A 23,353-nucleotide genomic window follows, 5' to 3' on the forward strand; every position below is an offset into this window, starting at 1 on the left:
ATTTTCATAATGAAATAACAACATGACAAATTTTTTCATGGAAACTTAGATCATACACCACCAGTATAATTTGGGGTCTCATTTTTTAGCTGATTTTGCAGTTTGTGTGTTTGACTGAAATTATTTTTCTTGCATCAAACATGACCCCCACTTTTCTTTTGATTTTTAGTTAACACTGACAATATTCTTCAAGAAAATGTAAGTTACAGAAATTTAAAATGGGTCCTGATGTGTGCTGCGGTCATTGGAAATATGTTAGTTTTATATAGAATAAAGAACAACAACTATTTAGTGTGTTATAACCTTATTAATGACATTTTTTCCATTTTCTGGCCGATGATCTTTTAAATGCAAATAATATTATTTTTTTTCAAACAACTGGAAATCATTCTTTCATTATTGTTGAGTGATGAATAATTTTTAGCAAATGAATGAAGTTCTGTATTCACTCCGGAAAGAAGTATTTCCTGTGAGCACCTGTCCGCTAGGGTGCGCTTTTTAAGAACTTCCGACGAAACTTTTCAAATCCATCACCAAGTGTGAAAGTATACTTGCGTTACCGTAAAGCTCGATTCTCGAGCTCGCTAATAATCAAAAACTTGAAAATACAGTAAAAAGGATCATCAGATGTTGGAATATTTGAAAAGTCGCTAAAAGAAGCCGTTCCGGACGAAACCTAGAAATTGGAAGATATTAGCCCTGACTGTCTGAGTAGCTACCTCAGCAGGTTTTATTTAACGGTTAAGAAACAAAATGGAGAAGATTAATATGAACTAAGGCAAAGCCTCAAAGCGAGCTCAAAGAAATCAGACTTATCTAAAAATATTATGCATCATTTATTTGTCACAAAGAAACTATAACTAGTCACGAGAATTCAGAAGAACCGTTTCGCTTGAAAAAAAAAAGTCTACATTTAGTGTCACCATGCCTATAACAGTGAATATCATACGTTGCAAAATTTATGGGAGCCGGTGTCACGGTGACGTTATTACCGCGTTCCCGTTTCTTTCTGCTTATTAATGACATTTTTTCCATTTTCTGGCCGATGCTTGATCTTTTAAATGCAAATAATATTTTTTTAAACAACCGGAAATCATTCTTTCATTATTGTTGAGTGATTAATAATTTTTAGCAATTGAATGAAGTTCTGTATTCACTCCGGAAAGAAGTACTTCCCGTGAGCACCAGTCCGCTAGGGTGCGCTTTTTTAAAACTTCCGACGAAACTTTTCAAATCCATCACCAAGTGTGAAAGTATACTTGCGTTACCGTAAAGCTCGATTCTCGAGCAGGCCCTTTGGGCCTGCTCTTCGAGCTCGCTATGAATGGCAGCGGACGGGCGGTCAGCATCCAAAACATGTCTGCTCTCTAATTCAGTTTTCATCGGATCTTCACCAAACTTGCTGACAATGTTTGTAGGCATAACACCTCGGCCAAATTCGATAACCAGCCAAATTGTACCAGGCACTCTTTGATTATTGTCCTTGAATTACTCGAAAAACGGGGAATTTAGCCTTGTCCGCCTTTTTAAGTCGAACAATTTTCATCCGATCTTCACCAAACTTGCTGACAATGTTTGTGGGCATAATATCTCAGCCAAGTATTATTACCACCCAAATCGCCAAATGGCTGTTGTAGGGAGGTTGCACCATATACTTTTATTTAATAATGATACGCAGAGAAAACAACATTCAATGAATTACGTATATTACGTATGAAGTGAAATAAATATAGAACAATAAGGTTATTTAAGGCCTAACATTGTTCTGTATAATATACATTTGCACTCATACCAAGCTGGGAAAAACTAGAAAAGGCAGGAATACAATATTCAGTGAAACATTTTTAATTTAAACTATTATTATAGCAAGATAAAACAGATATAGAATAAAAAGGTTATTTAACATTGTACTGTACAATACGAGATATATTTGGACTAGCGGCTCGTCCAATATGGTTTTCTCAGCTGGGTACTCGTCCAAATATATCTCCGTATTGTATAGAACAATGTTAAATAACCTAATGATAACATGAAAGTTGATTTCTGCCGAGATAAAATTCTTTCTTTTTGGTCTATATCAGACCAAATCATTTCGGACAAAGTCTTCAATGTCTATGCTTGATAGAATCGAGACTCTGTTTAGAACACTAGATAAAAAACATTTAGTGCACTTGCTTATTTGATACCAAGCTTAATATATGTGATTACTACACGTTTTATAATTGTTTTGTCTTAACGCAAAGGTATTATAATACTGAAGTAAAATGAACATCATACTTTCAGACAGCAGCGTCTCAATATTGGAATATTCTGGACTCTCCGCAACATCAGACGAGGCGTTCGCCATACTCTTCTCAATAAGCTGTAGTTAAAAACATTTACGGCCATAGTTAATTTTAATAATGTCAACATCATATAACAAGGAAGTTGTACTTAGCCTCATTCCTTGTGGCCGTCTTTGTTAATACAGCAAAATGACCTGACGAAGTTTGATAAAGGGTCAAAGAAGGAACATGGCTGTGAAACCTTATTAAAACCAGATTAATGGTTTCATAAAAGAAGAATTTCGAAGTTTCCACTATAACCAAATAATGAAAAATAGCCTAGCCCCTTGCCAGCCATGTTTGTTTGCTAACCCAAATGATATGACACAGTTACCCAAGAAATACTGCTGTAGAATTATCTTGAAACCATGCAAACAGTTTCTATGGAGACGATTTTAAATTTTAGTTTTACTATGTGGTTGACATTGCAACCAGAACTCCGTACAGACATAAATTTGAAGGAATCAGAAAGAGAACCGCCAAACAAACGTTGCTGAAACTAGCTGGGTGGTGTAACAAAAATGTCTTTTAAATAATTTGCATGAAGCGACGCATGGACGACGGACATCTAACGATCCTTTTCACGTGAGCTTTTATCTTTTGTAGAATTGGCCGAACACTCAATATATATCAAGGGACCCGCATGTATTAATAGTTATATAACAACTTATATATTACCTCGAACTGTACTTGTAATCTTGTTCTCGTATCGCCCTTTTCTTTCTGTAACATAAATGTCAGCATTTCTTCGAACTGCTTTGTCCATACGATGTGTGTACCGAACAACAGGGCGTCTGCAACTGCTTCATGCACATATACGTACTGCTCCTATAAAATGATGACAAATACTTAAATATCATGTCGATGATGATGATGATAATATCTAACGTAAGACACCGTAAAAGGTTGCGAAATATTAGTTAAAATTATAACAATTTGATATGAAAAGAACAAAAGGTCACACTTATATAAGGCTTTGTTTAATTATATTTTATTGCTTTCTTCATACGTAAATACACATTTAATAATTTTATAAATTGATGTTTTTCAAATCATATACAAATGCAAAAGGGTCGGGCCACAAATTAACAATATTAGACGGGGCTAAATAAGTCAGGCAATTATCTGAATGAAGAATTTAATGATTTTTGACCAGTTACGAATCTTACTCATGTAGCAAAGTCAAGTTTCATACGTTTATTTTAATTTATGAAATAATCTAATTATTATATTTGTATGTATTTGTCCTTAAAGCAGTCGTATACCCTCGTGGCGATGGATTTAATCAGGAATGAGGTATCGAGAGTGATTAATATAAGTTGTAGAACTTCCTTCACAATCGACCTTAAATAAATTCTGTATATATATATATATATATAAAAAAGAAAAAAAAAACAAGAGGACCATGATGGTCCTGAATCGCTCACCTGTCCCCACATGACCCAGTTTTGAACTGAGTATGACGTTGTTTTTTCTATTATTTGACATAGTGTCCTAGTTTTTGAGCTCATGTGACCCTGTTTTGAACCTGAACTAGATATCATCAAGATAAAAATTCTTACCAATTTTCATGAAGATCCATTGAAAAATATGGCCTCAAGAGAGGTCACAAGGTTTTTTATTATTTAAAGGTGATCAATCACATTTAAGCAAAATTTAGTGACATTTTTTACTTTTTGTATATTCTGTTAGAGATTTATTTAAAAAACAAAAATACCCATTACTTAGAGTTAGATCCCTGTTAGAAATGTATACTTTATTGATTTTCATAAAAATTTGTAATTACTCCCCTTTAATATGAAAATATTTAAAATGCTTGGTATTTCTTTTTACTTCCATATAATTCCGAGTTTTACATTCGCATTGGATAGATATACCAAATATTTAACAATCTGAATCAAAAGGTGGGTTTTAAAATGCATGTAGATTCTGAATTTCATTTTTTTTTCCATTCTATCTTGGTTGCGCAAACCAAGATAGGCAAAGGGAGGTAATAATAATTTTTCAAACTTGCATTTCTAATGAATTCAATCTATATATGTAATTGTTAATGCAATTATTTTACGAATATAATACAATATATCGGTTAGTTATACATTTTCTTAGTTAAAGTATGTTTATCACATTTATACTTATGATAAAATAACTCGATCTTGGTTGGGCAACTGCAATAGGAAAACCAATTATTAAAAATATCTCCAGTGAAAACCTAACTTGTATTAAGCGCTAACTGAACATAAATGAGTGTAAATGATCAGATGTTAAAGTTTAAAACAAATCCGTTACTTAGCCAAAATCTGATTATCCACCTTTAACCTTCTGACCTAGTTATTGACGGTACGTGACCCAGTTTCAAATCTGACATAGATATCATCAAGGTGAACATTCTGACCAATTTTCATGAAGATCCATTCAAAAGTATGGCCTCTAGAGAGGTCACAAGGTTTTTCTTTTTTTAGACATACTGACCTAGTTTTTGACCACAGTTGACCCAGTTCGAACTTGACCTAGATATCACCAAGATGAACATTCAGACCAACTTTCATACAGATCCCATGAAAAATACGGCCTCTAGAGAGGTCACAAGGTTTTTTTTTTATTTGACCTACTGACCTAGTTTTTGACGGCACGTGACCCAGTTTCAAACTTGACCTAGACCCATTCAGACTAATTTTCATGAAGATTCATTCAAAAGTATGGCCTCTAGAGAGGTCACAAGGTTTTTCTATTTTTAGACATACTGACCTAGTTTTTGATCGCAGTTGACCCAGTTTCAAACTTGATCTAGATATCATCAAGATAAACATTCAGACCAACTTTCATACAGATCCCATGAAAAATATGGCCTCTAGAGAGGTCACAAGAGTTTTTTATTATTTGACCTACTGACCTAGTTTTAACGGAACGTGACCCAGTTTCAAACTTGACCTAGATATCATCAAGATTAACATTCTGACCAATTTTCATGAAGATCTTGTTAAAAATATGACCTCTAGAGAGGTCACAAGGTTTTTCTATTTTTAGACCTACTGACCTAGTTTTTAACCGCACGTAACCCAGTTTCAAACTTGACCTAGATATCATCAAGATGAACATTCTGACCAATTTTCATAAAGACCCCATGAAAAATGTGACCTCTAGAGTGGTCACAAGCAAAGGTTTACGGACGGACTAACGGACGTCCGGACGGACGACGGACGCTGCGCGATCACAAAAGCTCACCTTGTCACTTTGTGACAGGTGAGCTAAAAAACAGTCGTATTAGTACCCCGTAGTCCGTTGTATCATGCCTGTACTCCGTGTTTGTCTTACCGTGTCCAATCATGTGTCCATTCGCCCATATGAACTTGTTTTGTAAGATTATAAAGATATAATATATATTGATTTCTACACGAATAAGAACTTATTGGCGCGTTTGCATGGTCCTCAATACATCATTCTTTAGAATCATTTATGAGTGAACACAAGTTCCTCTAGAACTACCTTTTAGTAAACTGTCTTTACATCTGGACATCTTCCTTTCATAAATATTTAAGTGTACCATTTATAGACGTATCTGATACTTATCTTATTTTTGGCATTTTGTACATTTAAAAACAAGGCAGTCTGAAAAACAACTATATCCTCCGCCGCTGTCATGGGAAGTGTAAGGGTTGATGGTATTGGGTGGAAGCTTTGACTTTGTCAAGTATATTTTATAGTCCAAATATGAGAAAATCAATGAATTTGAAAATACTTTCAAGGGGCTTAGGAGATACAGAGCAGACACAAAATGGCAGCCTCATACATTTGACCTTGACCTTGAGCCAACATGGCAGACGTATAAGTTCAGTAATTCCTCTTAATGAGGTGATCGTTTGACTCAAGTTTCATGAACATCCTTCAAATTGTGTAGCAGATACAGAGCGGACTCGAAATGGAAGGCTCAAACATTTGACCTTGGGTTGTTACCATGACCTTGAGCCAACTTATAAGTTTTGCACATTGTCTTGATGTGGTGATCATTTGACCAAAGTTTCATGAAAATCTTTAAAGGGGTTTAGGAGATACAGAGCGGACACAAAATGGAATGCTTAAAGCTTTGACCTTGCGTTTTGGCCTTGACCTTGAGCAGACATGACCGACTCATAAGTTATGCCCATTGTCTTGAAGAGGTGATTATTTGACCCAAGTTTTATTAAAACCTTCAAGGGGTTTTTGAGGTACAGAGCGGGCACAAAATGTTGCGGACAGACGGAAGGACGTACGGAGACCATTCCTATACCCTCCACCACTAGTGGCTGGTGATTTATAACCGCTTGAGATGTATTTGGTGAAATATATGTATTTTCACCTTTGATATTGTTGTATTACAATTCGTAATGTTTCATGTCCTTAATTTTACTGTTTTATGTTTTTAGGTTTTCTTTGTACGACTCTACTGGTATGCTGTCCAATAAATGGAATATACATTAATACGAATACTGACACTCCAAACTGATATACCTACAACAATGTACAATATACAAAGCAGATACGATTTTACATTATATCGACGTTTGTTGTTTCATACAAAAATAGAAAATGTGAAAACTCTTCCGATCATGTGAACATATCCTTCTGTGAAAACAGGAACTGTTACAGAAGAACATATAATTTGCCAATCCATAAAACAGACCATACTGAATAAAGACCATTTCAAACTGACACCTTGGTCATTTTTATGAGTAACAGTTCTCTTGATTTAAATCGTACATAGCTCTTGACTTACTCTAGTCTGAACCATGTTTACTCGTTGCCGTCTTAAAGTTTGCACAGTTTGTAGCGGTCGCACGCAACCTTCTTTTCTTGCCTGACTCACCAAGTTGTCTACGGCAATAAAGGTCCCTGTTCTACCAACTCCAGCACTTGAAAAAGTATACAACTAATTAAAAAATACTTCAGGAATATAAATAGGTGTGCATTAAGTAGAAATCATTTTCTAAGCTCCTAACAACTGCAACTTTCATGGAAAGTCGCTAAATCTATTAATACTACTGCTCAAATTATTAAAATAAACATGTTACTTCGATAATATGCATTTCAATGACGTCGGTTACAGCCGCCGCCATAATTTGTGTAAGTATTCCATGTAGATATGAATAACATATCTGCGCAAAAGCTGCGACCAGGAAGTACTATGCCTAGAAATATATAAATTCATGAACCAGTCACATTTTTAGGGGCTGTCTTAGCTGGAAAGCACATTGTGTTGTTGCCACGCAGCAAAACTGTACAATGATACCTAAACAGTAGCTTACGAACTATAGGGTAATGTATCAAACTATGTTTCCTGGCAAAATATGATACTGTATTCAGGTTTTGAAAAAAACAAAAAAAAAAACATGCAGTGGCGAGGTAATCTGTTTCGGAATGTAAACGTTCTGAAGCACAGCGGTTCAAACCTTAGTGGCTGTCATTGTTTTATTGTAATGAGAAAAGAGAGCCATTAGATCAACGTAATTTAAGTCACCGTTAATTTGGAGTAGATTGAAATTGTTTGGCCACTTTTACATTAAAAATGATTGGCATTTCTTAATTAAACTTTTGGTTCGATCCACTATTGTTGAGTACTTTGAGAGATATTGCATTGGCACTTTGTAAACGTACTAATTTCCGTTGCATTTGTTCCTTGTATAAAAAAGGTTATACAAGTTAAATTTGCCAGTTTTTACAAAATCAAAACCAATATTTCTTGTAGTTAGTCCATTTTTCCTCAATTGTATTACTTTCGATGAGAGATATTTAAGGAATAATATATCTCATCCAGTGATTTGTCGTTGAATAAATCATTGTTTGGAGTTCAGATGCGAAGGAATTATATCACGAGAGCGCAGCCCGAGTGATATAATAATACGCATCTGAACGACAAACAATGATTTATTCAAGAGCAAATCACTAAATGAGATTTATTATTTCGATTCTAACACGTAACCAAGGATTTTTAAGTACATCCCTAAAAAAATTCATTAAATATTTGCCCGTTTTCAATCGGTTTCCTTTCCAGCGCGCCGCTATGCCCTTTGACGCCATGACGTAATAATTGTGACGTCAGAACAGTGATTTGTTGTATAATAATTCTGTTTTCTGCCTACTTTGTTTAATAGGAAAATGAATTGGATCGTGTTAGAATTCATGTTTAGTGTAACATATCGATAGACAAATTTATGTTTACCTGCAGTGGACAACAATTGGCCCCGCTTTTGATGGAGCATTAGTATCTACAGCTCTCCAGAAGTTGACGAGGCACCATGTACTGTCAGGAACATCCTTGTCTGGCCAGGACTTGAAGTGGAATTGTCGGATCCTCCGGGATGCTTCGCCGTTCTTAAAAAGGATTATAATTTTCTTTCATTTACAAACAAAAGACGTGGAAATTCCCCGAAAACCACGTTTTAAAAATATTTTCTTATTTCAGTAAGGTTGACTTGACTTTTAATAGTGACATCAATCCTAGTGGCCAAAGCATCCCCCATCAGCTACCTACATACAAATTCAATAGCAATATCTCATTCCTAACTAGAAATATTGAGCGAAAAGTGTTTTTCTATATTCAGTTACAGTGACTACAATACAATCCAAAGCTAGCTCTTTATAATAAACTTGCTTTACATGAAGTTTGGTGACAGCATATCAATTGTAACTAAAGTTATATATAGCAGAAACCACCTTTATGACGATTCCAACAAAATATAAATAAAATCTATTTATAGTAACTGTTACCTTAACCTTGACCAAATGGCATCTAAATAAAAAAGACGGAATTTGAACCAAGATCTATCCGTTACACAGCATAGGCCACTGCGCCATGGGGGAATTTTCTAAGTATGCACAGTAAATCAGTTATACTCAACTGACTCCAAATTCATTCTCAAAGTGTGTCTTACTATAAGCTACCTATAGGCCAAGTTTCATTTCAATATCTCAACCCAAAGGAAAGTTACTGAAAGAACAGCATATTTTGATGACGATTACAGCTAAGAATAAATCTGTTTTAGTAAGTATGGTATTGATTTTGACCAAATGGCATTAAATTTGACATTTCTATCAAATAAAAAAACAAGAGCTGTCTCCATAGGATGACACATGCCCCCGATGGCACTTTGAATGAATAGTTATGGCCGATGTTAGAGTTTAGGACCTTTGACCTACGGAGCTGGGTCATGCGCGCGACACGTCGTCTTACTGTGTCACACATTCATGCATAGTTATTTTAAAATCCATGCATGAATGACAAAGATATGGACCGGACATGCCCATCAATGCACTATCATGAAAAATGACCTTTAACGTCTAAGTGTGACCTTGACCTTTGAGCTACGGACCTGGGTCTTGCGTGTGACACGTCGTCTTACTGTGGTACACATTCATGCCAAGTTATTTGAAAATCCATCCATCGATGACAAAGATATGGACCGGACACGCCCATCAATGCACTATCCCTTAACGTCTAAGTGTGACCTTGACCTTTGAGCTACGAACCTGGGTCTTGCGCACGACACGTCGTCTTACTGTGGTACATATTCATGCCAAGGTATTTGAAAATCCATCCATTGATGACAAAGATATGGACCGGACACGCCCATCAATGCACTATCCTTTAACGTCTAATTGTGACCTTGACCTTTGAGCTACGGACCTGGGTCTTGCGCGCGGCACGTCGTCTTACTGTGGTACACATTTATGCCAAGTTATTTGAAAATCCATCCATCGATGACAAAGATATGGACCGGACACGCCCATCAATGCACTATCCTTTAATGTCTAAGTGTGACCTTGACCTTTGAGCTACGGACCTGGGTCTTGCGCGCGACACGTCGTCTTACTGGGGTACACATTCATGCCAAGTTATTTGAAAATCCATCCATCGATGACAAAGATATGGACCGGACACGAAAATTGCGGACAGACCGACAGACTGACAGACCGACAGACAGACAGACGGTTCAAAAACTATATGCCTCCCTTCGGGGGCATAAAAATCAGATCTCAGTGGAAAAGTATGCAAAGTAAATGATATATACTGACCTTGAACATAACACAACTGATCCCATATACAGTCCAAGCCTTGTTTCATTTCATATCAAGCTACTTAAATGCCAAGTTTAATTGCAGTCCAATCTTATGGTAATTTTTACCTTGACCTTGACCAAATAGCATTAAAATGACGTTTTTATCACATAAACAAAATAAGATCTAAGTGGAATATGAACCGCGACCCATCCGTTCCACAGCAAAAAATGTAATTTTGGCCAATGATCTAGACCACTGCAAACCGTTAAAATGTTTTATGTATATAAATCAAATCAGTTAAACTGACTTTGTACCTGACCTCAATGACCGCATATTAAATCCCTTTCTTGGTTTATTCCAAGCTACTTATATGCCAAGTTTAATTTCAATCCATCATTCGAAACTTAAGTTATTGACTCTTTGATACAGTATGACCCCTTTGACCATAACTTATAAAACCTACCTTTCTGACTTCAAAATATCTGATGTTATAGTCAAGGTATTTGTCCGTATTCAGGAGTTTTATAACAACGTTGCCATACGTGCACTCATCTTCTTCATCTTCTTTTGGCCAGTACTGCAAACACTTTGTCTATAAAACAAAATAAGTTCGTTTGTCTAAGATAATAATAGGCTAGAAATAAGATGAATATAAGTTTTCCGGGGCTGATGCGTTGCGGTTTTGTACTTTTATTTTACAGTGTTCTCAGCCCACATGTTTCTATTAGAAAATAGAATCAGCGGATAGTTTTAACAATGGAAAGACGCTCTGATGCAAAGATGTAATATGATACTTCATTTCACTATAATTTTAATCACTAAAATTAGATATCGTATTAGGGATTTAAGAAAGCATTTTTACCGCCCCCATCTCAATCAGGTTGGTGAGCATAACTATTTTGTCAGACTTCAGCTGCCAAATCATTCTCCAGAAATCGTCAATCATCTGCTTGGTAGGACCTTTGTGGTTGCAAGTTAGTAATTTAGTTATAGTAATTTATGTATTATTCTGAATTAATTATGAAAGTTAAGAACAGACTGTTTTTTTTATTTGAAAGACTACAATATGAAGGTAAACTACTTTTATTATTTTGTTAGTACAACTGGCGATAGAAATAAATTAACATGTTACAGTATACATGTATGCATGTTAGAATCTGCAGACGCAAACAAAAATAGAAAATGTCATATACTTTCGGAAGATATTACCTTGTGATGCGACAAACTTTTTCACCTTTTCAAAGCCCTGCAATAAACGTTACTTTGGTTAATAAGATATGCAGTTAATGAACTGCTTTACTAGGTGAATACGAGAACACAGATCCAATTGCAATGGCCGCATTCAAGGAACACAGCTCCAAACACTACACCAGTGTATGCACAGATGTGTACATGTTTGACATATAGACGAATACAATTGCAAAGTAAACCAGTACATAACTAACAAAGAAATAAAGAAAGAAAGGCATCGTAACCGTGAGTGGCATAGATCCGCGCCATTATTACGGTAATCGTTTCTATTACAATTCAAATATTATTTTCTAACCAAAATTAACAGTGTTCGCCACAGCACTTACATCTATGTAACAAGCATTGATATAGTCAGTATGTTTCCCATCTTCGCTATGAAAATCGTCTTCCAGCACAACACGAGTATGGTCGTCTGGAATTTTTTGGGAAAACAAGATCAATGACAAATAGGAAATATAGCTCGTAAATATCACACAAAAAGTAAAATTCGTGAAAGGTTAGTTAGCATCCGATACTGAAACTTATGCAAAAACACAATACTGATTGTGATCTTAATAAGCCGGTTATATTTCCAGACAAAATGTTTCACTGAAGTTGGCGGCCTAACGGCCTTAAGTCAGCGGTCTAGCAGCCTGGCGGCCTAGCATAATCATGTATTTCTTGTAGAAGAATGTTTTGTATGATAAGATAAATATAAAATAAGCATGAACTCAATTAAGCATAAAAAAGAATGCTGCTTAAAAATTTGAGTACACTTACTAAAAAGAAATAAGTAAACAGTCATGTATAAAATAAAGCTTTATTCAATATAAAACACAAAACGGCATTTTTAATTGCCCTGAACATTTCTGATCCAGCGGCCCAGCAGCCTGAGGTAAGCGGCTTAGACTATTCTATACATAAACGTGCGTAAAAACAGTGAAAAATATTCAATCAAATCAAAACAGAGCATTATAATGCTTTTTCGTTGAACCGATTATTGGATGCTCTGTTTTAAATAGATTGAGCATTTTGGCTGTTTAAAAGGACTTATATAAACAGAAATTCCAAGCTGCTAGGCAGCTGGAATTTTCCAGCGGCCTAGGGGCCTGAGTCAAAACGCCTTCTAAATTAACATTTTGTCGAGCCTATCTTTTTTGACCGAGAAGGCCTTTAAATGCTCTGCTTTGATTTCATTGAGAGTTTATGATTGTTTGTAAGCACTTTTATATATAAAATAGTCTAGGCCGCTAACTTCAGGCCGCTAAGCCGCTGGAATTTTCCTAGCGGTCTCTCAAAGTTTGCTGGACTGATTTTTTGGACCAGAAACAGTCTAAAATGATATGACTTTATCAAAATTAGCGTTTTTGGCTGTTTTTTCTCACTTGTATGTATAAAAATAGTCTAGGCCGCTAGGCCGCTGTAATTTTCCTAGCGGTCTGAAATAAAAATCTCTCAAAGTTCGCTGGACTGATTATTTGGACCAGAAACAGCGTAAAATGCTATGAATTGATTGAAATTAACGTTTCTGACTGTTTTTTAAAGCACTTTTATGTATAAAAATAGTATAGGTCGCTTGAAAATTCCAGCGGCCTAGCGGCTTGGGTTAAATGTCTTTCAAAGTTCGCTGGACTGATTCTTTTTTTTATCAGAAACAGCCTTAAGTGTTATGTACTGATTAGATTGAGTATTTCTGACTGTTTTAAGCACCTTTAGGTATAAAAAATTGTCTAGGCCGCTAGGCTGCTAACTTCAGGCCGCTGGAAAATAAGCGGACTTGCGGCCTGAATTTAAATTCTTTCAAAGTTCGTTGGACCGATTTTTTGGACCACAAAAGCCTAAAAATGCTATGTCTGGGTTAGATTGAGCGTTTTTTTTTATTGTTTTAAGCACTTTTATGAACGGAAATTCTTGGCCGGAATTTTTTTTGCCAGCGGCTTAGCGGTTGAGTCAGAACGCCTCAAGCATTTTGTCAAACCTATCTTTGTGTCCGAAAAGCCTTTAAATGCTCTGTTTTGATTTGACTTAACAATTTTTCACTGCTTTTAAGCACTATGTATAAAAATAGTCTAGACCGCTAGGCCGCTGGAATTTTCCAGCGGCCTGAATTAAAATTCTCTCAAAGTTCGATTTTCTTTAAACCACAAACAGCATAAAATGCTATGTTTCGATTACATTGAGCGTTTTTGACTGTTTTTAAGCACAATTATTAACAGAAATTCTAGCGGCGTTAGTTGAGAAATGTACGATTGAAACGGGTTAGCATATTTTCCCCTTCATGACCATGGCTCTTACAGAATACCTAGAGGTAGAGTATAACATGTACAGAGGCATTTTCTTTCAGGTCTGGCGCCAGTGGGCTAGATAAAGTTAAAGCTACTCACATGCATACATATCCCTGTACCGGTTCTTTCCTTTGTTTGCAATGTTATCGGCCGACTGATATGAATGCACGAGACCTTGTGGTAACGTCTAAAATTCATGCATAAGGAAATCTAAAATGCTTATGTGATTACAAATTAATGTATGCTATACAAAAAAAAACAAAAAAAACAAAAAAAACCCCCCAAAAAACCCCCCAAAAAACAATGTCAAATAGCAACTGTTACAGTAAAACATTTTCACAGAGCACAGAACATAGGGACATAGGCAAAAGATAAAAAGAACAAGTGAATGAAATACTGCAATGCAATACAAAGTCCCCCGATGATGTAAGAACAATATTATAATATATATTTACAATTATGTTATAACACCAAAGGGAAATTAATCCTTAAAAAATCAATATTATATAATTCCACAAGTCCACAACTAGGCCAAAACAGGTCATAATGCACCTAAAAATTGGATGTAACATGCTCTTGTACCACAGAAAAGTGGTCTTGATTTTACCCTACGGCAATTATTAATAAAAATGTTACAATATATTAGTGTATTTATAGTAATAAAAAGGGAGGTTATTCTAAAAAACAAGGCTGCCTCATTGCGGTGAACATTTGTGCCAAGTTACATCGAAATCAATCCATGCATGGAGAAGAAATGCTCCGAACAAAGTCATTCAAAGTCAAGGTGTGAACTTGACCCTAGACCTAGGGAGCTGGTTCTTGCGCAGGACACTCCATCTAATGGTGGTGAATAATTGTGCCACGAAATATTAAAATATTTTAAGGAGTTATGGACTTGACAGGGAAAACTCCTTTTGACCTTTGACCTCCAAGTGTGACGTTGACCTTTGAGCTAGGGGTCCGGGTTTTGCGCACGACAAGTCGTCTTATCATGGGGAATATTTGTGCCAAGTAAATTAAAATCTCCTCATGGATGACAGAGTTATAGACCGGACAGGAAAAAAAAGTCCTACTGACCTTTGACCCCCAATTGTGACTTTGACCTTTGGTGCCAGGGTTCCGGGATTTGCGCATGACACGTCGTATTATCATGGGGAATGGGGAGTTATGGACCGGGCACGAAACAGACCCTGTTCATGAAATGATAACATTTGACTGCCAAGTGTGACCTTGACCTTTGAGGTAGGGGTCTGAAGGTTGTGCATGATACATCGTCTGATTATGAGGTACATTTGTGCAAAGTAATATTAAAATCCCTTTGTGGATGGCAGAGTTGTGGACCGGATAGGAAAAAAGCCCTGTTGACATTTGACTTCTAATTGTGACTTTGACCTTTGAGCTAGGGGTCCGGACAGACGGATGGAAAAGCAAATTTCTATAGTCCCCGATACTGGTTTTCAACAAGAAGGGAAACAATAACGTCCTGCAAATAATCGAAAATCTGTTATTCCCAGATATCTAAGTACATGTACATAGATAATATCAAAATTGACAGTGTTCAGGGGTTACCTTGAATTCTGTAAACAGCTTTTCGCAGTTGTTTTCCATTTTCTCATGAATATAGTCCCACAGTTCATAAACCCTTATTCCCGCAAACTGTTCACCGAAACTGTAGTAGTCACTGCCTCCTGGTGCACACATATTTGTTTCTTCTTCTTCTGCTAGAAGAATACACAGGTTATGGACTTTTCACATCATAACAAAACTAAAGCTATCACTAAAGGTGATGAATGTACCCCCCGCATGCACTGACACGGTACATTGCAATTTGACGCACACAAGACTGCATAATTATGTAGACTGTATGTATATAGACTGTATGTATACAGTATAGTAACAAAAAACAAAGTCCCATAACTATGCAGAATATTTATCTAAAAGAATGTAACATGCACCATGCACAACTAGGGTTTGTACTGATCACTGACTTGTGTGAAGTTTCATTAAATTGTGTGCAAGGGTTTGGTAGATTAGGCAGGCACAAGATTGCATATGCAGACTGTATGTACATAGTATGTTAACAAGAAACAAAGTCCCATAACTCTGCAACTTTTGTCGCTGAAAGAACCTAACATGCCCCATGCACAACTACTGTTACTGATCACTTGTGTGAAGTTTCATTAAATTATGTCAAGGGGATGAGGAAAGATGGTGGGCACAAGATTGTGTCTATGTATAAAGTATAGTAACAAAAAAACAAAGTCCCATAACTCTGCAAAATTTTTTTCTGAAAGAACCTAACATGCCCCATGCACAACTACTGTTGTTACAGATCACTTGTGTGAAGTTTCATTAAATTGTGTCAAGGGGATGAGGAGAGATGGTGCGCACAAGATTGTGTCTATTATATAGTATAGTAACAAAAAAACAAAGTCCCATAACTCTGCAAAATTTTTTTCTGAAAGAACCTAACATTCCCATGCACAACTACTGTTGGTACTGATCACTTGTGTGAAGTTTCATTAAATTGTGTCAAGGGGATGAGGAGAGATGGTGCGCACAAGATTGTGTCTATGTAAATAGTATAGTAACAAAAAAACAAAGTCCCATAACTCTGCAATTTTTTTTTCTAAAAGAACCTAACATGCCCCATGCACAACTACTGTTGGTACTGATCACTTGTGTGAAGTTTCATTAAATTCTGTCAAGGGGATAAGGAGAGATGGTGCGCACAAGATTGTGTCTACGGACAGACAGACAGACGGACAGACAGACAGACAGACAACCTGAAACCAGTATACCCCCCCCCCTTACAACTTTGTTGTCGGGGGGTACAATTACTCTAGAACGGTTTTGTATTATATAAACAAAACATACTTAAATGCACTAGCCCAGCCAGCATTCTATATTGGCCCGATATCAAACCGACGTCGTTGTCTATAACGGCCCGATATCGCTTCAATTTCGGCTGCAAATAGGAATGATGTGGGCCCGACGTTGGCAGACGGTATCGGGCCAACATCATAATGACATTGGTCCGATATTGGCAAAACGATATTTGGCCGACATCAAAATGATAACGGCCCGATATTTGCAGATCATATCGTGTTCGCGAAATAGTGTGATGTGTATCGCATCATGTATATGATGCTTATATACATGATGCTTATTTGATTTTATTGGTATAACATTTTTCATAAATATATACTGCATGTTTTATACAGTTACATAAGCTTTCTGTATATTCTTACCACTATTAAGATTTTCAATTAGAATTTTAAACATATTTAAATTTCCATTTTTTTTTGTAAAATTAATAAAAATATTTCTATGGCGGCATTTTACATAAAAATAAAAATGTATCTTAACTATTACCTCCCTTTATTACATATAAAATTTTTGATAAATACTGTCTACAAATTTTGTTTGGAACATAGTTTGATTAATTCTGGCATACATCATATTTGCTTAAGGTATTAGACCCATAATATAGTACTCATTTTTGAAGAGTATTTAATTCCTACCATAAACCTACTTTGACTGCAATATTCATGGGTGCGTAGGTTCAAGCCCCACTGGGACCATTTTTTTCTCTCCTTATTTTACTTTTTCCTAGTAAATTTTTCGACTTCTTTCAAGACTTATTATTGATTTCTTGTAGAAAAGTGGAAAATCGTCACTTGATAAGCGATTTCTTGCTGTTCAAAGTGAATTTACCTCTTAAACAGAAGGGGTAGAGTTAGACAACTTTAAAAATACTGAGTTACATGCGGTAAAATTTCTCTCTTTTGCCTTCACTCTTTAGACTACATATTGTGGAAGAAATATATGTAGGTTTTACTTCTGCTCCAAGGTTATTTTTGAATGAAATGAGCAAAATTCCAAACAGACCCGCAGGATTCGACCTTAACTTTTCAGTGTCTGAGTTAGAATTCTGTCTTATTAAATCCTTTTACTTCATGTATCCTAGAAAAAATGATATTGACAGTTTTATTTTGTGTTTTAAAATTGTTTACCAATAGTTTGACGTTTCTTTTATCAAAATTAATGGTATAATGAATTCTCTGCAAACGTTTTAGATAGTGAGTATCACTTTGAATTTTTTTTCCATTTGAGCTTGAGGAAATACCATTAATTATACAAAGTTTATGAAAAACGGCACGGTAAAAATTGTTTAAAAATTGCAACACAGTTCGAAACACGGTCAACTTTAAGAATATAACAATCAAATGCCATTTTCTAAACATTATTATTAGGGGTCTAATACCTTAATAAATTCACGAAATGACATTTTAATAGGTATTGAAATACATAAGTACCTTCATACGACATGTTTACATGAGCATGTGTGTTTGACCTTTGCTGTGTATTTGACTTCTCTTTAAGAGCTCTGTCTAAGTGTGAGAATTGGTTTTGGGCATTAGAATCCTTTCTTGTACTGCAATATAAAAGCAGCATTCAAATGCAAAATGTACAGTGAATTCAACACAAGAACATAACAAGACGTATTTAACATATTCTTTAGACATAAAAGACATCTGAAATTCAATTTTCTATGAAAAACATGGCATGGAAATGCATTACTCTAAAGACAAGAAATATCGAATTTAAATATTAAACATTAAAAAGATAACTTGAGAATCATAAACCTCAAGACAGTATTTTGACAGTAAGATATCGCTCTGCATATTTATTAATATACATCTATTTATGTTGTTTCTGTAGTTTAGATGTCTTGGATCAGGCGAGTTCATTAACTATGTTCTGTTGCATTTATTTCAAAAGTCTTTTCAATCCTCTTCATCTATATAGATCAGAAATAAATGAAAAGGGTTAGAATATTTCATATCTAAAAGACAAAAACACTTAACAAATAAATTATAGTATTCGAGTTAGGCCACGGACAAGGTCATCAAAAAAAAAAAAAAATAATAACATTCTAGAGTTATGGTTCGTTGTCACTGTACTCCAACTTATTGTCAATATTCAGGTTATGACACAGAAAAGGTTTCCAAAAAGGCAAATAATTAAACAATGGAGCAATCTGGTGTTATATTTCCTTGTCACTGCACTCTGACTTCCTAACCTCTATCAATATGTAGAGTATTGAGTCAATACCTTACATAATATTCGAGTTCAAAGTGAAAATCACCATTTTCAGTCAACTGACAAACTTTTTGGTAACATTCAGTTAGATTTCGGCTTAGCTTATGTTACTGCTACTTAATTTGTATCTGTTGAGGGCTGTTGAAGCACAGCCTGAAAGGTAAACTTTCTTTAGTCTTTTGTACATAACTCAGCCCATATTTTTAACAATATCACGCTAGTTACGCATTTGAATTTTGATCTAAATTTATGAATATTGTTTCCGTTCGTTGATACGATCGCCAAAACTCAAACGATCAGCTTGCGTTGAAAGAACATGCATACAATTCTGATAGTGCTTCCTGGTTTTTATTTTTTTTTCAAAGTAAGATTTTATAAAAAAAATATGAAATGCAAGTAGGCTTAGACATAAACGTATTACGAGTGGTTAACGCAGACACATAAAATGCAGTTAAGTGCAGCGACCGTTAAAAAGATCCCATACTTGTATTCAATGTTGTTACATTATCCGATCCTTTGGGATCATGGAGTCCATTCAAGTTGCACTTCCCAGTACCTCTCATGGGCAGACTCAGTCAAACCGAGTCCGCTATTATTTGGTTTGGTTGCATTTTATGTTTCCAAAAGATCTTCTTAAACATTTTATTCTATTATAAACCCTTATTATCTAAAAGAATGTGATACAGTGCATACTATCTATAATTTATGTCGTTTTAGCTGTAATATATTGCTTTTGTAAATTAAGGTAGTGGTTATTTGTCAACAATAAACAATGCTACTCTTATAAAAACAAAGACAAATATCAAACAGGGAATGCCACGTACCAAAATATAAACTTCCTTGACTCCACTCTTAAGAAATCTTTACTTGTTTCCATGCAAATAAAACTGCAACAATATGAAAGCTTGAAGATTTTGCTTTGAGTTAAGTCATCATGAGTTATACTGTCGTGAGACGAAATAGGTGTTGTTTAAAAAAATTGTGAAAACATCGTTATTACTATTTTACTACTATTTTCAATGAGAAATGGATAAGCATTGTTGTTAGCTACTGGATACGACTTTTTTCGGTGCCACCGTTTGTTTTCACAGACTATGTCTCCCTGGACCAATGAAAACTTGCATTATCGTCTACGGAAAAAAACGCGCGGGAAAGCCAGTAAAAGTCACATAATATGTGTGTGCCGATTAATCAAACTTCATATTTTCATATGTAAAATTTTGTTTGCTTCACATGCAAGCTATTTCTTCTTTTTTAACATATTTACAATTGATACAGGAGATTAATGGTGGTAATTTCTCAATTTTTGTTAGAATTGTTGCCTTAACTGAACTGCGAAACTAAAGTTTAAATTATAACTAGATACAAGCCATTGTGATGTCATTACGAATCGACAGAGCAAGGCAGAGAAGCAAAAACACAAAATTACTTGACCTAGGTCGAAACACGAAAACCTCGTGACCTGTCATACAATGACACAACAATAAACCTTTATGAAGAACGTTGATATTCGAGGCCCGTCTGCCAAAATAACATTAAAGCGCACCAGAGTAGTATTGAATTGTGACTATTCAACGGCATAGAACATCAAGGCTTCATTGTAAAGACACAACTGAATAAGTGGGTCTCAAATACCCCGGGTTAAATTCTAAAAGTAACATTTATATCACAGTCTTAAGCATGCCTGCACAGGGCGGTCTGAAAAAGCACGTATAAGTACTACAGTCTTTTTTAATATACCAAACTAAATATTTCATGTAAATGCGCCGTTTATCTTTTATATGTTTTGTTTATAATTTATTGCAATATATACCATTTTTCAAATTCCATGGTTTTTGCTATCACACATTAAATACTCTTTTATGAAAATGAAATGGGAAAAGATGTACTTTTGATATCAATTTGACTTCGTACCGTATTTCTTACCATTTGTAATTCCATGGGTCTGTCCAGTTTCATGCAATTCTGTTTGGCAAATTTATACTATAAATCAAGAAATACTTACAAATGTTTTCTTTTATATATGATGAATCCTATGACAACGCCTAAGGCTACAAGCACCACCGCTGCTGACACTCCACCAGCAACCGCTGCCGTTGAACTTGAGTCCTGATCTTGATTTAAACCTTGTATTTCTAAAATATTTGCATTGAAAGTAACAAGCAAAGAATATTGAAAATATATATGTATCTTATGGTTTTTGTTGTTCATATATCAAATGATTCGCTTATTTGACATAATTTGCGTATTAAATATCCGTGTATTTTGAAAAGAAATGAAGAACTACAGGACAACACATGCATAAACTTATTCACTCTACATTTAAGGACTAAAACTTAGAATAAAAAACTTAAGCATAATCATTACTATTATTCACATATCGGTAAATCATTCAATATGTGGTTAATAACATGAAAGCAGAAGTTTGAGCCAACAAACATGTGCTCAAAGTTTTGTGTGGTTCAGTGAATAGTAAGAAGTGAATAGCAAGAAGAATGTAAACATTTTTAAATAAAAGTGGATAATGATCGATTTAAGAAATGAATATAACATTATTATTATAAAAATAATACTCTAAGTTTGTACTCTCCACATTTTTGTCTGTTTCTATTAACTTTCAATATTCCTGCTTCCTTTTATATAGAGTTGCGACGGAACGCGAATATAAAAAAGGGTGTTTTAAACAACATGTGATCTGCTTATAAACCTGTTTAAACGTTTTTATAGCAATAATGTTATGCTAGGATATGCTATATACAAATGATAATAAAGTTCGTTTTATCATTTGGTTTAAAATTTCTTTACTCTTACTATTTGAAAAGAAAATTATAAGATGTTTTGTACGTATAAATTATTTTGTTGTGTCTATGAGTTATATTGTTTCTAGTTGAACAATACGTAGATAGGTGTGTAATGTTCATTTTACCTAAGCTTATTGAAAAAAAATCAACCTATACTGTTTCATCACTCAAATGTTTGATCAATCTATGCATAATTTAACAATATTAACCAACTTGTTTCATTTAGCACATAAATTAATTTCTAGACATGTCACTTTATCATGCATACAATAAATAATTTACATGAAAATTTCAATTTTCAACTTTAGAGAAAAAACAACAACAGAAGGACAGAGTTACTTCGTTTACATTAATGAGGCAACTCTTAAGACCTTAAATGTTCAACAACATACTTGACTAAATGTTTTCATAGTGCTTTAAACACTTTATCAAAGAAAACAACTAGCATAGTGCTAAAGCCTTTCTAACCAAACTAATGTATGTACAAAAATTGTACTGACGCTAAATTGGAAGAGACATAATTCCTGCAGTTTACTAGCAAACAAATAATACGTTAGCTTACAAACAAATGTAGCTAAGGCAAATTTAAATAATAATTTCTAGCATATATTAATGAAATACGCTAAAAGCTTCAAAACTATTCGAAAGGAAAGACAATTTATTGCTGATTCAGTTTTATTTATATCCCAGTATTTCTATATGCATTTGACAGTGCTTAAAGGAAGCTTAACTTTTGTGTCCGGACAAATTGCTAGTGTGAACAAATATACCTATACTGCAGTTTTCTCCTGTCCATCCTTCCATGCATCGCCCAAATGTACAAAAACCATTGATTCGTGAACAATTTGAAATGACATCACAATGGCATGTATGCGAACAATTCGACCCGAAAAAATAAGGTTCACATTCTTGAAAAGACAAATGATTGTTGATGATTTTATCAAATGATGAATATATAATGACAATGATAGGAATGAAATTGTAAAGAACATTGGTATGTGCATACACAAGAGCAGCGAAGCGATGGCAAATATATCGATCATACATTACTCGGGGAAAATTGATAGCTGCCACATCTATTAAAACAGATACAGTTCTAAGTTAATAGTTAGAAGTACGAACTATCAATAGATCTGAAGCAGCGAATATACGTTTCATAAAAGTCAAATAGCCAGTTGATTAGAGACACGGCATTATATATAACAACTACTACAAATCTTAGAAAAATAGAGTAAAATGTTTTCATAGGAATATGTATTTTGTATTAACATGTTTCTTTCCTTACGGATTCGTGTATTTAAATATACCACTAAAACTGTACAAGTAATAAATACTAGAGGTTGCTTTTCAATAACCCTAACCATAACGAGGTGAATTGATATGTTATATCTGGCTGGCACATCGTGATGCTAACGAACGTGACTGACATGACAGAGTTGAGTTTTACATGTCGACAAGGTAAGATTCACATTTGTGCCAAGTTATACAACGCTTATATAAGGAGATAAAAGGTAGAGGTGGCAAGATTTACTGCCTATTTGATTTTTGATCTCACAAGACAAATTGCTAAAAACAC

The 23,353-nt window shown here is 34.9% G+C and overlaps 1 protein-coding gene across 1 annotated transcript in view; it reads right to left on the bottom strand.

The window, feature by feature from the left end:
- The window catches only part of LOC128554041 (receptor-type tyrosine-protein phosphatase epsilon-like), a 29,814-nt gene extending 7,133 nt beyond the window's left edge, over positions 1-22,681 (bottom strand). The window contains exons 1-13 of the mRNA XM_053535253.1: positions 22,548-22,681; positions 20,982-21,111; positions 18,190-18,308; positions 15,440-15,582; positions 13,970-14,057; positions 11,933-12,018; positions 11,565-11,601; positions 11,218-11,315; positions 10,819-10,947; positions 8,518-8,669; positions 7,075-7,210; positions 3,003-3,152; positions 2,278-2,362 (exon numbers count right to left, since the gene is read on the bottom strand). Of these exons, the coding sequence (XP_053391228.1) occupies positions 2,278-2,362; positions 3,003-3,152; positions 7,075-7,210; positions 8,518-8,669; positions 10,819-10,947; positions 11,218-11,315; positions 11,565-11,601; positions 11,933-12,018; positions 13,970-14,057; positions 15,440-15,582; positions 18,190-18,308; positions 20,982-21,111; positions 22,548-22,581 (1,387 nt within the window). The 5' untranslated portion in view covers positions 22,582-22,681. The remainder of the gene's footprint in view (positions 1-2,277; positions 2,363-3,002; positions 3,153-7,074; positions 7,211-8,517; positions 8,670-10,818; positions 10,948-11,217; positions 11,316-11,564; positions 11,602-11,932; positions 12,019-13,969; positions 14,058-15,439; positions 15,583-18,189; positions 18,309-20,981; positions 21,112-22,547) is intronic.
- Between the last annotated feature and the right edge of the window lie 672 nt (positions 22,682-23,353).

Source organism: Mercenaria mercenaria, unplaced genomic scaffold (genome assembly GCF_021730395.1).
Source record: "Mercenaria mercenaria strain notata unplaced genomic scaffold, MADL_Memer_1 contig_4667, whole genome shotgun sequence".
NCBI classification, from domain to species: Eukaryota; Metazoa; Mollusca; class Bivalvia; order Venerida; family Veneridae; genus Mercenaria; species Mercenaria mercenaria.